The sequence below is a fragment of the Suillus subalutaceus genome (assembly GCF_016647625.1).
Source record: "Suillus subalutaceus strain FC151 chromosome Unknown DFJ58scaffold_38, whole genome shotgun sequence".
In the NCBI taxonomy this organism is placed as follows: Eukaryota; Fungi; Basidiomycota; class Agaricomycetes; order Boletales; family Suillaceae; genus Suillus; species Suillus subalutaceus.
This window is the reverse complement of record NW_024540287.1, coordinates 26,375-40,024: the sequence shown is the minus strand read 5'-3', so window position 1 is coordinate 40,024 and position 13,650 is coordinate 26,375. Positions and strand designations below refer to the sequence as shown.

Here is a 13,650-nt window from a genome sequence, read left to right as displayed (position 1 = left end):
CGTGACACGTTGCGACACCTTGTGACATCTCTCGATCAGGCACTTTGGTTCGAACTCTTCTGGTCATCTCAAAGTTGGCTTCAACTGCCAGACGTTAACGTGGAAAGGTAATTCTATGTTATTATCCGTCTCCGCCGCATTTTAAATCGCTTGCGTAGGATATAGTATCTTACAGAATACTAGTATATGCTGTAACAATGGCATCCAAAATATTTCTTCGTAAGTTCAGCTAACTAATCACTAGTTGGGCTTTCTTACGATGATTGTCAGGAGGAGTCTTACCTGTTGCAATCTTCATCCCGATGGGATATCTTGCGAGCCAAATTGTGTTTGGGCGTCACATGTACCAAAGTGGTACAGGACTGCAACTCGCTGAACACTGCAATGTCCCAATCGGAACGGAAGGGTACCCTTTACGCCTAGCATACACAGGCTATCCCGTCCTCGATTATCGCATGTGCTTACTTGTCACGCTCTTTCGTGCCCTGCTAGACCCTGTATACCGACCTCTCGTAGCAGAGCTCATGACTGCTCTCGCTGCAGTGACGATGATACCCTTTGTCGAGGCTGCACGTGAAAAGCGCTCCATCTTCCTTCGCATGCCTGCTGTCGTCGGAGTGCTCTTCCAGCTTTTCAGCTTTGCAGTCATCATGCCAATTTATTATGTTGCACTCATTCTGAGTGGGGCGGCGATTGGTAACCCCGTCAAAGGCCGCGCAACAAAAATCACTCAGGGGAGTGCCGAAGCTTTATTTTTTGCTCTGATAGCCGGCTACATTATCCCGACGGTGTGTATGATTGTATTTCAAGATATCACACCTACTGCACTATGGCAAGGCTACCCCATCATCATGGGGCTCGCTCAATTCGTATACCTCATCATTCGTCCTTCTTCCCGTTACGTGGAATCCGGCTACGCTACCATCCAAGCCATGTATGGCCTCATCTTCGTCACTTCTACTATCTTCCACATCTACTACACGTGGCCACTTTTCTTTGACATCCAGCAATTCCAGAAGGTCCTGGTGCCACAATTGGCACTGAGCAACCGTCCGTTGTCCTTACCCGAAGGAGTCGCTGCTGTCATCCAGTGGGACGCAGTGTTTGGGATAGGGTCGACCCTTCTTGTGACAGTCTGGTTCGCTCGGGGGTTGAAGGAAATGGTGGTTCTCTTCCTTTGGCACGTCCTATCCTCAGTGGCGTTTGGCCCCGGAGCAGCTATCGCAGGCGTACTGTTGTTCAGAGAAGCGAGACTAAATAGTCGAGTTGCTGCGGAGGATAAGGAGGACTAGGTTTGATCGGGAAATGACACCACCAGAATATCCAGTCTCAACGGAGAACATCTGATGACATCGCTATGTACAAATATCGACAACTCAACTTGAATCAATAATGGTACAGCCGAAAAGTAAAGAGAGAAAATAAAATGCAAAGCAGATACAATATTCATCGCAAAGAAATCAGGATAAGTCCACGTCAAGGATCACCGCTTCTTGTTTTTGCCATTCGCCTTGGGTTTACCTAGGAGCCTTCTTCTTTTTAGGTCGGTCATCATCCGAGTCGGAGTCTCCGCGAGTTCCCTTTGCCTCGGCGGCTCGCTTGGAATCGGCTGGTTTTGCAAATAAGTATCAAAAAAGAAGGGCGATGGTCAATATACGTACATTTAGCGGCTTTCCTTTCTAGCTCTTCCCAGTCGTCGCCGTCATCGCTATCATCATCATAACCAGAACCACTTCCTGAGTCGTCGCTTGCATCTGAGCCGTCATACTCGCTAGCATCGGCGCTGCTCTCCTCAGACTGCAGTTCCTCGGGATCTGCCTCGAACTCGGATTCGCTATCCGAACCCTCGTCTGCATCGCTCTGTGAACAATGGTCAGCCCCATGACGGACGATCACAACTACGCAATTACATCAACATCACCCCCACCGAGGAAACTTCGCCAACCGCCTTGCTGGAAGAAATCATATGGGCTCTCATTGATGGTCTTCATGATAGGGCCCCAGTTCAAGTTGACTGGACCTTCACCGAGAGGAATGTCGACCGAGCTGCAAACGCGTCCGATTAATATCGATGTCCTACCGATCACAACAGAAATGCATACTCCAGCCAATTCTTCACATCATCAAGTTGACCACTTGGTATCGAGTTGATGTGCAACGGCGGTTTGGTGAAATCCTTGAAGATGAGTACAAGATCGAACTGTTTGAGCGAGAATTGAACACGTTCCAGCGAAGCAATCTCGATCTCGTTGAGGGTGACAACAAGGAATGGAGGGTCGATGAGATGCACGAGACACTCTGTTGTGGGCTGCAATCGGACGTTGGTGCGGAATGGCACTCCCTCGAACGACAATTCACGGAAGGGAATGTCGACTTCGAGTGTCTCACCCATAGACGTCGATGCTGCCTCGGCTATTCGCTCGGCAAAGAGCTTGAACTCCTTGTTGAGCATCTGCCTTCGCTTTCGTTCTTGCTGTTCCATCTCGATTTCATCCTCATCGCCGTATCTGTGTTTTCTCTTCCGGTTGCCAGTCTCATCAAACTGAACGTCGGAAGCCTCGCGGAAGAACTGAATATCCTGTAGAAAACTACGTTAGAGGATGCAATTGCTCTGCGAACGGCACGACATACATGTGCTTTCTTCTTCCCGATCATAATAGGAGCTCTTAAATGAATGTGCACAATGACCATAAGTTCCTTGTCACAAGGCTGGAAGAAGAGGTGCTTGATGTTAGTGAACAAAACATCTAAGGAGCACACGAGTTAACAATATCCAACAAGAAACGAGACGTCATACCAATTTTCTGAGAGCCCATTGGAGACTGGTAGCGCAGACCGTTCTGGTGGATCTCGACCTCGCCGGGTAACCGTTTGCCGTCAAGGGCGGGGCGGACGAATACCTCAGGAAGCTTGTGCGCACGTCTCCCTTTGATCTCGAGCAGGACATCTTGCTCGATAACGTCAGCCATTTCCTTCTTCTGTTGCTCGCGTTTGTTAACTTCTTTCTTTAGGTCTGTGATTTGTTTGGAAATAGTGTCAAAGCGATGGCCATCGCTTGACCGATAGGTGACCGAACGAATGAAAGTAGAGTCGGGGTCTTCAAAAGGCTATTTGGCAATACCTTTAAACTCAAAAACACTCGTGACTGAAGCCATACGTACCGTGTCATCTTTTTTCCCGGCGAGCTGACCAGGGGTCTGGAAGTTGATGCGGAGATATGTGTAATCCCCTTCATCATTCTTGCTCACGTTCTTGATAGTGTTGATGTGGAAAGGTACAGCGAATCCATGCACGGGCAACACAATCGTTTGAGCTTTGCGGTCTACGGAGATCTGGGTGGTGTTGTTTTAGCCTGAAAAGTTCATATAGTAAGTTGATCTACTCACTCGGAGACTTTCGACTTCCCGCGGCAGTGCGCTTTCACCCTTATAACTTTGGAAGCGCTTCCAGGTTTTACCCTCCTTTTCACCGCCACCGCTAGCACCTTCAGAGTACTTCGCTAATCCAGCAGACTGGAGGCCTTCATGCAGTTGTTGCTGGTGGTCCTTGATTTTGGCGGCTGCGGTCATCAAAACTTCCTCCTGAGCAGCGCTACGCGTCTTGTTTCGCAACACCTTGCCACCAACTGTCTTGTTCTTGACGGGGGAACCGTTTACCAGGGGCTTCACAGGAGCCTTCTTACTGGGCTTGGACGGCTTGTCTTCTTCCACCTCAATTTCATTTTCGGGGTTCAGGAAGAAGAGGGTGTCTTTAGTGGATTTGGCACCTTCAGTCAGAAGAGTTGATCTGTCAGCGCCAACGCGAATAGTGTCGACTATGTGGAGGGCGTATCTGACATGCAAGTATGAACGGAACTGCCATGTACCAAAGGAGTGATACGTACTTCTTGCTGTTGTCATCAAGCAAGTCAGAGAAGCCAAGAGACAGGTTTAAAACCATATCCGTCTTTAGATGCTTGGAGTTTTTGGAAGAAAGTAAATACGCTGAATCACGGAACTCCACGCCGGTCTGAACGAGTTTGAGACTTATGGGCACTTGTTTGATAGAAGAATACTCACTCCAAACCCAGCATTCTTGACAAAGTTCTTCTCAAGCTCCGGCTTTTCCTTTTTCACAATGTCCAATGCTCGTTGATACACTTCACGTGCACTGACGCCATCCTTGATTTCCCTCAGCATCTCGCTTTGCATCGACAGCAGTAAGTTGTAGATAGCTTCTTGTTCCTGTGAGGTGGAATGAGACCAATGAGAAAAGGAGATCGCCCACACTAACCTTCGAGGGGTCAACAATAATACTCCGCCCAAGATTGGCACAGTAACCCTTGTATCGCATGCCAACAGCAATTAGGAAGACGCCCTTGTGTGCGATGGTGTCCGAGGATGACTCCGCAGTCGATCGCAAATCATAACCAGTGGTTGTTGACCGTGACTGAATGATAGGAGAGTAACAGAACTCCGTCGATGCCCAGTCGACCTGGAATGACCCATGAGACATATGAGCGAGTCTGGGAGGGCAGCTAACGCACATCATTGAGACCTCGCCCTTTACTCCACACCTTCATATCAGGTCCCTTGGCAGCTTCACCTTCGCCCGACCCAAGTCGTGCCTCTATCTGAGTGGCAAATTGTTCATGAGTTATCTTGGCTTCCTTGTCCAATATCATCTCCAGTTTTAACACGATGTGGTGAACGAGCAAGGTAGAAGTAAGATTAGCCGCCGTACGGATGCATTTCTGCACTGTGCATTAGAATACCGTTGACTCCCAGATGTAACGCGTGAACACACCATTTCTTCCTCGTCCTTGACAGCCATGAATGCAGACAACGCAGGGGCCATATCGACCAATTCGGGTTTTTTGTCAGCTTTTGAGACGCCCTGCTCCCACTCCGTCATCAACTTCCCCGTGCACACTTCCTTCACCAAGCTCCCGACGCGTTTGAAAGATGTGTAAGCCTCCACGAATTTTGGCAGTGCATCACTAGGTGGTTCCTTCGCCTTTGCTTGCACAAGTATCTCGACTGGAACAGGAGGATTCCCTTCTTTTATTTGGTGCAAGAACTTGGCTGCAAACCCACGTGTCGCGTTGAAAATGTCAGATCGTCGTGCATCGGACGATACAATACATACCTTTGCTAGCGGAGCATAATATCAGAAGCTTGTCCTTCTGGAAGAGGAGTAAGGTGGAGGGAAACTCATAACCAAGCAACCAAGTCTACACGAATTGGCGCGTAAGCCACAAAGCAGAGACGTGATTCATGAAGTTCTAATGAAGCTCACCTGAAAGGCAGTCCCTTTCCTCACGGGTTCATCCTCTCCAGCGGGATCTCCTGACAGTAACAGGAGGGCTTCCGCATCCGCTATTGAGCCGTACTCGTCATTTTGACTGGCATTCTAAAATAACACAACGCCCATTAACAATCCAACCTGCATCGAAGGCTGACAGCGTACCCTCCAACCATCGTAGACATTTTTTAGACGAGAACTGATTAGTTGTTTATTTAACTGGACCTGCATGGTGGACGTGAGCAGCGATTGACAGAATGAACTGGCGTACGACGCTGCAGGTGAGCAAGGAGGAGAGCGCGCGCTAAAGGCGGGAAATTTCTTGTTAGGTAATCAAGTGGTCTTTACTTGCTATCGTCCATACCGCAAGGTCAGCGCAAACAGTCCTAACACTCTTTTAATCGGTCACTATGTCTGAACGTAAAGGTAAGAACTCAACCTTAAGTCAAGTCATGAGCTGATATTTGTATTAGTATTGAACAAGTACTTCCCCCCGGACTTTGACCCGTCCTTGATCCCACGAAGGAGGGGTCCAAAGAACTCACAGCAGGTCGTTCGTCTTATGGCCCCGTTCTCCATGTAAGCATTAATATTTCTGTACCATACTCCGTATCTTACTATGGACACAGGCGATGTAATACATGCGGAGAATACATTTACAAGGGCAAGAAGTTCAACGCTCGCAAGGAAACGGTGGACGGGGAGGATTACTATGGAATTAAGATATTCCGGTTTTACATTAAGTGGTGTGTCATTGCATCGTCATATATCCTGGCGTTTACTGAGAGCCATCCTAGTACACTATGTTCCGCTGAGATTACCTTCAAGACTGATCCCAAGAACACCGATTATTCCGCAGAGCATGGTGCATCGAGAAACTTTGAACCATGGCGAGAGGAGAAAGTTGTTGAAGAGGAGGACCGTCTTGCCCGGCTGGAGGAAGAGGAGAACAATCCTATGAAAGCGCTAGAGAACCGCACCGTCGACGCAAAACGGGAGATGGATATCCTAGATGCCCTCCAGGACATTCGGGCACGAAACGCTCGGAATGAGCGTGTGGGGCAAGCGTCGGATCTGGTTTCTCGGATGACTGCGGAGGAGGAGGAAACGGAAGACGAAAGGGAGCGAAGACTAGCAGAAGAAGAGGATGAAAGGTTGGTGAGGGAAGTGTTTTCGAAGGTGTCGATGCCCGCACTTCCAGGCGACTCTTCGGCGGCGGCGGACAGTTCTGGAGATTCACCCACAGAAACCACCTCGCCACAACTGGTCACTGTCAAGCGAAAGGCGGATGATGTCGAGCCCGATTTACGCAGTCTCCTTCCAGAATCGACACGAGTGGTGCTGGGTGCCAAATCACTTGGTGCACCACCAGCGAAGAAGCCGAAATCAGACTTGAAGAATAAGTTGGGTATCAAGATAGCAAAGAAGGGCAAGGTGGCTGTTTGACATGTGCGATTCTTATACTTTGTCCTATGTATACTAAGTGTACATGATATTTGTAATGCAGGGGGTTTCACCAGTTCAGTAGGTCTACAACGATCGCTTTCTTCGTCACGGCCATGGCTGCATTCACGGACACGCAGTCGACCAGTCTGAATGGGTCATCAGTGTTGATTTGCGCTCCAGCACATTCGTGGATGTGGCCAAAGACATGCAGCCGGCAGTTCCGCAGTTCCGCTAATTTGTTCGACAGGACATGGCATCCAGCGTGCTTGCCCTTACTTGTTGTGTCCAAAGTCATGAAAGGAGGCGTATGTGTGATCAAGATATCCGTATCTTTAGGTATACGGTTATAAATCACTAGTAGAAGAATGGTTATTACCCGTAAACACTGATTTGGCCCCAGACCATACCTCGTGCCTCATCTGTAGTCTCGTACTGAAATGATCCTTGAGCGTATAATGGAGCAGCCTGACAAGTATATCAGTTCCATAAAGTACGGGCTTCGCAGGAGCGACTGGTGCTCACTGGTGATCCATAGACCTTCCATTCGCGCCCCGAAGGTAACATGAATCGAAAGGGTTCGTGTTCGATGTAGTGTAGACCTGCTGCCGCTTGACTCCGTACATAGGTCCGTGCTTGTTGGACCTCCTGGTATCGTTTCTTCGATTAGTTCGACTGATGCCTTGGAGAGATCCACACTCACTTCTGGTAGGAGGCCATATATTGGCTGAGCCCACTTCTTATCAAGACAAAGCTACAGAAATCTGGTCTGAAATCTGGAGGATGATGCTACCTCAACACGTACGTCATGATTTCCTGCGATCATGCTTGTCCCATTGCAAGTTAACACCATGCGCCTGAAACATCAAGTGCCAGCTCACATTTTCACGGGGTGATCCAATGATTTCAACCATTCGACTGTGATAATCAATTGCGAAAGGCTACCCCAGCTACTCAGGTCACCAGCATGCAGCAGAACGTCACCGGTGGGTATGCGAAAGGTGCGAGAGTGGGTATCTGAGATGCAGACGAAGCGAGTCCAATCGCTGCCTGGGTGAGGAGGGATAATGTCAACCCCGTCCCTGTAAATACGTGCAGTTTTAATCGTTGGGATCACAGGCGTTGGGATCACGGTGGACATATGAGCGAAGGAAAACATCGAAGCGCAGTTTGCTGTATTTGATTTCAAAGTGCCTTATCATAATAGCCTCGTAGTCGTTTAACTACAGCTTCGGATGCGCTGATAGCTGTGCCAGCGCGTGACTCAACCCGTCGAGCTCTTACACTAGTGTGACACGCGCTCTCGGCATGGCATGCTCTACTAGCAGAGATTCTAACTATCATTTAACGCGGACGAGCAGTTTAGGAGCTCGCCATCGCATCTTCTCACTTGCTCGTCATCTCGTTAGGACATAGCATTATCGTCACCCACCCTTATTTTCTCCCGCCGGAGAGTCTCTCGCACACGTATTCACGCATCCCTGGTTCTACAAGCCTCTTCCGAGTCTTTCTGGTTGCGTGTACTTTAGTTTTTCTTGCAATTTTCATTGGACCACCCGTTTGTCACGCCAGGCCGGGGGTCTCCTTGCTGGCTAATCCTCACAGCCTGCGCTGCCAGGTTACCATGCTACGAACCAAGACGCTGATATCTTATTCGCAGAAGCCGAGAAGATCGACATGCACCTTCATCCATGCCCACCCTGAAACCTCCCTGCTAAGCGCATTGTGTTACACAGGTTACCCAGTTTTGATTAAAGCCATTCATGGTTGCTGCTGCAAAGGCCGTGAATTACGTAGGTGCTCCCACTTGCATGTTGAGCACCCCGTCATAGAGATGATCACCGGCCTTGACCTTGTCGAGTGGCAACTGGAAGTTGCGGGCTGGTAATCCAATTTCACTTTCGCAAGCACAAATCCCTCTCGTTGGGCATGCATTTGAGGCGGATATATGCCGAGAACCCTCGGAACGATTTCCTACCTGACTCTGGGCCACTATTGTACCTTGATACCCCGAAACCAACTCATGTCTTTGCCCCTCCTATTCTATCACTCCCTCACAACGATTCGTGCTCAGAACTGGACTCGATGAAATGTTCACCTGATACCTCAACGCATGTGGTACTGTCGGTGCGCTTAGAGCAAGGGTTCATGCAGGGCGCACAGATTGGTGTGTTTTATGACCCGATGATTGTCAGGCTGGTGGTATGTGGACATAGCGCCAAGCCACTTTTCGACGCGATCCAGTGCCAGCGCGAGTGATGTGGGAAAATTACTGGACGAGCAAATAAGAAGGGCGGGCCGGAAGTAAGAGCATCTGCCTCGCGCTGAGAATCACACTGGTGACTGCATTATGCCTCATACACATCACATTCTCAGTCTTTCTAGTAGCAACCCTCGCCCATCTACACACATGCATTTGTAGCACAATCATCAAGACTCACAAACATTCCACTCCCCCGCTCAAACTAGTCTCTTTTCAAGTTGTCTTCGTTCGCTGTCCTCGTAGATTTGTGTGTTGTTGTAGATCACACGCTGGCGGACCTCCAGAATTCGAATTTGATTGCCCTTTTTTTGCCCAGCGATGCATGGTCGTCGAGACCTCGAACGGAATATTTGCCGGCGACCGCCGACGAACTTCAACTGACGAAAAAGGTTTGAGACAATGAGAGGCAATCGTGGACGCGTCACGCACGTGACCGTAAAACGGCTGGAATGTTGTGGCACTGTTTCCAGCCCTGTGTTTGCATCTCTGTTCTGATCGTCGAGGCTGGTGAAAATGCATATTCCAGACACGTCCCGCAAATATACTCCGAAGGAAAAAGAACAGCTGCTCCAGAATCTTGACATTGAAGGTGCGTTAAACTTGTTCTGCATTATCTTACTTTTACAATCACTGATTTTTCTGCCTCTATCCTTCTGCATAGTCGAACACCGTATTCGCCAACTCGAGGAATGGCTTGCAGACGCACTCAAAAACTTTCGCCTTCACCAAGAAGGGCTCATCGCCCGCATTCCCAAACTCGTGCGCGGTGTGACCATGGGCGAGTTTGCTGACACCTACAATGGCGATATTCAAGCCTGTCTTCGTGGTCTGGTGGGCGGTGCTCCGCCAAACCTCGAGATCGACCGTGAGACTCGCAAGCGCAAGTGGGAAGAAGCTAGTGAAGGTGAACGCGCCGTTAAGAATGGTACGTAGTCGATTTGGCAATGGTCTTTTCATTGACACGCTTCTCAGCAAGGACAATGCATATCACTCCCAAGAAGAAGCCCTTTACCACTAACACAGGAACTGCACAACGCGGCCGCACATTCTCTGCGGCAGTCCCGCGTACCCCCGGGCAACTCCGTCCAACCTTCCGTTTACCCTCTGTCAGTCCGCAGAAACCATCTGCCCTCCGAACATCTCCCTCTAAATTACATGCTCCATCGCCCCTCAAAGTTCTGCCGTCCCCTGGAAAATCGATGCCATGGAATGCCAAGCAACCATCCCAGGCAAAGCGCCCGCCCACCAGCGCGATCTTCGCTCCAACTCTGCCCTCCAAGGTCCCCGCTTATCCCACCCTCCGTGCACCCCGCCGCGACGAGAGCATGCTTAGTCTCAACGGGTCTCCGCTAGCTAACCCGTATAAGCTCGGCTTGGAGTGGTTTGCTACTGAAGAGGAAGAGGAGGATATTGAATGACATGGACGTGAAAACCAAAGGCAAAGGAAAGGGGGCGCAAGTAGATACGCGAGGCGAAGGCAAGACTCTAAGACGCGTAAATAGCATAGTCATACGGCATGATCCATCCGTCTCGCTCGTCCCCTCATCCTCCACCTTCCCCCAAAGTCACTTACGAGCCAACTCCCAAACTCAAAACCATAAGCACACACACTCACACACCAACTCACGCACGACAGGTCGTGTCCAAGAGCCACCGGTGCCCAAACCCGCTACGCCTTCTCTCATGCCTTCCAGCTCGATCTCGTCCGTGCCTTCCTCGTCTTCGGCCCGTGCAGTTGTCGCGATCTCAACCTCCGATGGACACGTCCTCGAGTTCGACCCGCTACAGACATCGCCACGCGCACTCGATGCACTCGTAGGCATCACCAACAGCGCAAAGAAACAAGCACGTGAGGAAATGGGGCGCTTAGTGCAGGCTGCGGTGAGCAAGTGGAGTATTGCATAGCACGCCTAAGTGTGAACCACTACACCACCGCGCCCCCGAACCAGGTTGATGTGGCTGATTCGGGGGACATCACAACTATATTATCCTTTTATATTTTTCGCTGTGCCCTAGCAGCTCAATCTCAATCTTGCTTTGAGGCCTTCTCAAAACCGTCCTTCATTACGCAATGACAGACGTCTCCCGCGTCTTTATGTATCTTTGTATTCAAATGTCCTCATGACTTCCTACCTTGTCAAGATCCCTAAGAATAAATACGGCTTCTTCCACCCTCATCTCCAGTACAGTGAGTTTCTCCTGTTTCGTCTCCCATTCCTTAAGCACGTCTCGCTCCATCCGCGACAATAAGTTTTCATCCTGAGCCACATCCGTCCGTGCTCGCTTTTCCAGTACCGCTTTCACAGTCGGCTCCTCTTGTTCTGCCTGTCGCCGCATGCCTATGTTATACAGCGTCTTGTACAGGTGTCCCAACAGCGCAGAATATGCTTTGTGTAGATCAACGTGCCTGGGTATCGGGATGCGTCAATGATCTGACAAATTAGAACATCAAGTACCATAGATAAAATGTCCGGGTGGGGTTACGATCGGCGCTTCTGGGTACCTCTTGAGTTGAGATCAAAAAGTCAGATGACAGCGCCGCAAGAAGTGGCCGAACAACATTGTTTGGCATCATGGCGACCTTCGCTATCTGTTCGGTATCAGAGACAATTCAATACGAGACCAACAAAGGAAGCACCTGCTTCTCATCCATCTTTCCAATATCGAGGAGTAGACGCACTATCCTCACGCCGTCGTCCCCGTGTCGTTCCCGAGCCACTGCTTCCAGCACGCGCCTTCGCAGGCGTTTGCTAACTATTCCAAACTCAACATATACTTTGTTGTCGATCAGGCTTATAAATGATGCCGCTTTACCAGCCGGCGTTGGATTGTCTACGGCGGACATTAGACCGAGATAATCCTTGACTAGTGAAGCACTAGACGCTTTTTTGGTTGACGTGACGAGACCAGTCGAAAGGTCGTCGTCATCGGAAATAAGTATGGCAATTGCAGCAGTTGATGTAGGATCTATTTCACCATAAGCAGTCGCATGATAAACGCATGCTACGGTACATCTTACCTGATCTTGCATCGGATACACTCTTTTGTCTGACTTCAGTCGCTTTTAGCGTGGCTCGCATGACAAGAGCAGCGCTTCGATTAAAACGTTCTCCTGCAGCCATCTCGATGAGCTGGCATATAACTTATCAGGATGAAGCCAAGAACGGAAAACAGGTATTCGTGGGACTGACCTTGTTACGGATATAGGTATTGAATTTGTCAAAATTCACCCGAAAGTAGACACCATCCTAGATATTTGAATTGAGGCAGCTGATTAGTACGCTGATTGTTGAACTCACGTCAACCATGTCTTCTTCTATTGCTTTTTTCTATGAGTCGTTCAGTAACCACCGAAAACAATAATCGCTGGAGTTCGCTCACCTTGGATGACCGATGACCGATCAGGTCTTTCGGCTTCCGCTTCTATGATTCTGCGTTTGTTCACGGATGTCGAGACTGGTAGGTGCGTGTCAACTCACCAAACCTACGCTCTCTGCCTCCTCCTCCTCCCGTTTCAGTCGCGCCTCCGCAGTCTCTTGGGCCTCTCGCAACTCCTTCGCTGTCGGGAAACCCGTTATTTTAGCTTTCTCTTCTGCTTCGTATTTGATACGCTTGTCCCTAGGTGAGTGGTGTGAGAGTAATGTAGATGGCTTAAGATATGCGCCCGATATGAGCTTGTATAATGTTTGTGAGTATAGGCTTGAACCTGGGTGTGCCATTAGCAACGACCACAGAGCAGAAAAAATCTCCCGACTTTTGGGGTTATGGATTGACAATCGTGAAATAATGTCTGGCGGCTGAAGTTTGCCGTGATCTAATATTAGCTGCACAATTTCTGCACCCTGGCACACAAATGTTAGTGGAGCTTGATGAGGAAGCAAAAGAGGAGGGTACGCACAGAAGGTCCAAACAATTGCTCCGCCTGCCACACGAAGCGACCAAATCTAAGCCGCATGAGACACTCTAGTGTATGGAACTCCAGCATCTCGCCCTCCTCCTCGGTGTTGGAATGCCATAAAATATTATGTTGCACCATAACCAAGATTGCTGCGCGTACTGTACGCGGTTTTATCATCGTGTAACGAATAAGCTGGGCAAGGGAAAGCCTTCCCCGCGTGAGTAGTGCAGATGCAACATTCTGATAAATCATTCAGGTATGAATAAACTTCTGGAGCTGATGAAAACCACATGAAAACTCACCGCCGTTAACGGACCAAAGTGTGACCGGACAATCTGAACACACAAGCGGGAAGTCTCTGCATCCGCCATTACTGAGTGCTGTAACTATACTACGGTTAAGAACGAGAAGACGCTGGAAGGCGTCACGTAAGTCGTACATACATCGGAGCAAGAAAAAATAAATATCTCCAAGACATTTGATGACGTAATCAAATAATTCGGTCATTTGAGTCTGGACTACCATAACACAATAGCAGTTAGCATGGGCACACCAGTACTAGCATGATGTTCCGGGGATGCCTGAATTAACGTTGTCTGATGTTGGATGACTTGACAATTGCGTGAACTTTCGATGTGCCTCTTGCCGGACAAAGCCTTGGCAAGAATGAGCAACATTTGTATGTGTGCACTACTTCAGTAGCTACAAGATCGGAGGAAACAGTATTGCATGGCCAGCGAAATGGGAATAAAGCTCAGACATG

The 13,650-nt window shown here is 49.3% G+C and overlaps 7 protein-coding genes across 7 annotated transcripts; 4 read left to right on the top strand and 3 right to left on the bottom strand.

Moving 5' to 3' along the window:
- Positions 1–197: 197 nt before the first annotated feature.
- DFJ58DRAFT_726627 (uncharacterized protein) lies at positions 198–1,292 on the top strand (the record flags this gene model as incomplete). The annotated part of the gene is made up of 2 exons (XM_041385391.1): positions 198–219; positions 271–1,292. 2 exons carry the CDS (start codon positions 198–200, stop codon positions 1,290–1,292), a joined length of 1,044 nt encoding a protein of 347 aa, XP_041245077.1.
- A 225-nt stretch (positions 1,293–1,517) lies between these two features.
- On the bottom strand, positions 1,518–5,514 carry DFJ58DRAFT_658673 (FACT complex subunit SPT16; the record flags this gene model as incomplete). The annotated part of the gene is made up of 16 exons (XM_041382042.1): positions 1,518–1,609; positions 1,662–1,860; positions 1,911–2,046; positions 2,103–2,578; positions 2,632–2,747; positions 2,798–3,107; positions 3,162–3,332; positions 3,387–3,831; positions 3,884–4,008; positions 4,059–4,223; positions 4,273–4,473; positions 4,526–4,732; positions 4,786–5,063; positions 5,128–5,212; positions 5,278–5,391; positions 5,449–5,514. The coding sequence occupies 16 exons, from the start codon at positions 5,512–5,514 to the stop codon at positions 1,518–1,520; spliced, it is 3,186 nt and encodes a 1,061-aa protein (XP_041245076.1).
- Positions 5,515–5,693: 179 nt separating this feature from the next.
- Positions 5,694–6,729, top strand: DFJ58DRAFT_726625 (DUF572-domain-containing protein; the record flags this gene model as incomplete). Its single annotated transcript, XM_041385390.1, has 3 exons — positions 5,694–5,709; positions 5,757–5,862; positions 5,913–6,729. 3 exons carry the CDS (start codon positions 5,694–5,696, stop codon positions 6,727–6,729), a joined length of 939 nt encoding a protein of 312 aa, XP_041245075.1.
- DFJ58DRAFT_305413 (Metallo-dependent phosphatase-like protein) lies at positions 6,521–8,012 on the bottom strand. The gene is made up of 6 exons (XM_041379739.1): positions 7,608–8,012; positions 7,532–7,553; positions 7,430–7,480; positions 7,252–7,374; positions 7,137–7,194; positions 6,521–7,083 (listed from the first exon to the last, which is right to left on the bottom strand). The coding sequence occupies exons 1-6, from the start codon at positions 7,883–7,885 to the stop codon at positions 6,797–6,799; spliced, it is 819 nt and encodes a 272-aa protein (XP_041245074.1). The 5' UTR covers positions 7,886–8,012; the 3' UTR covers positions 6,521–6,796.
- A 667-nt stretch (positions 8,013–8,679) lies between these two features.
- Positions 8,680–9,080, top strand: DFJ58DRAFT_781878 (uncharacterized protein). Its single transcript, XM_041389813.1, has one exon. It carries the CDS (start codon positions 8,812–8,814, stop codon positions 8,983–8,985), a length of 174 nt encoding a protein of 57 aa, XP_041245073.1. The 5' UTR covers positions 8,680–8,811; the 3' UTR covers positions 8,986–9,080.
- A 388-nt stretch (positions 9,081–9,468) lies between these two features.
- Positions 9,469–10,898, top strand: DFJ58DRAFT_781877 (uncharacterized protein). The gene is made up of 4 exons (XM_041389812.1): positions 9,469–9,578; positions 9,651–9,914; positions 9,962–10,370; positions 10,396–10,898. Exons 1-4 carry the CDS (start codon positions 9,503–9,505, stop codon positions 10,892–10,894), a joined length of 1,248 nt encoding a protein of 415 aa, XP_041245072.1. The 5' UTR covers positions 9,469–9,502; the 3' UTR covers positions 10,895–10,898.
- Positions 10,899–11,098: 200 nt separating this feature from the next.
- DFJ58DRAFT_726622 (RNA polymerase III subunit RPC82-domain-containing protein) lies at positions 11,099–13,258 on the bottom strand (the record flags this gene model as incomplete). Its single annotated transcript, XM_041385389.1, has 10 exons — positions 11,099–11,396; positions 11,446–11,579; positions 11,628–11,956; positions 12,009–12,120; positions 12,181–12,237; positions 12,289–12,318; positions 12,371–12,412; positions 12,469–12,831; positions 12,888–13,127; positions 13,190–13,258. The coding sequence occupies 10 exons, from the start codon at positions 13,256–13,258 to the stop codon at positions 11,099–11,101; spliced, it is 1,674 nt and encodes a 557-aa protein (XP_041245071.1).
- Between the last annotated feature and the right edge of the window lie 392 nt (positions 13,259–13,650).

Coding starts and splice junctions, on each gene's coding strand:
- DFJ58DRAFT_305413 (XM_041379739.1), bottom strand. CDS start 7,885: ATGTTTTCCTTCGCTCATATGTCCACCGTGATCCCAACGCCTGTGATC. Junction 7,554..7,607: donor TTGGATCACCCCGTGAAAAT/GTGAGCTGGCAC, acceptor CAATGGGACAAG/CATGATCGCAGGAAATCATG. Junction 7,195..7,251: donor GGAAGGTCTATGGATCACCA/GTGAGCACCAGT, acceptor TATACTTGTCAG/GCTGCTCCATTATACGCTCA.
- DFJ58DRAFT_781878 (XM_041389813.1), top strand. CDS start 8,812: ATGAAATGTTCACCTGATACCTCAACGCATGTGGTACTGTCGGTGCGC.
- DFJ58DRAFT_781877 (XM_041389812.1), top strand. CDS start 9,503: ATGCATATTCCAGACACGTCCCGCAAATATACTCCGAAGGAAAAAGAA. Junction 9,915..9,961: donor TGAACGCGCCGTTAAGAATG/GTACGTAGTCGA, acceptor CACGCTTCTCAG/CAAGGACAATGCATATCACT. Junction 10,371..10,395: donor TATAAGCTCGGCTTGGAGTG/GTTTGCTACTGA, acceptor GAGGAAGAGGAG/GATATTGAATGACATGGACG.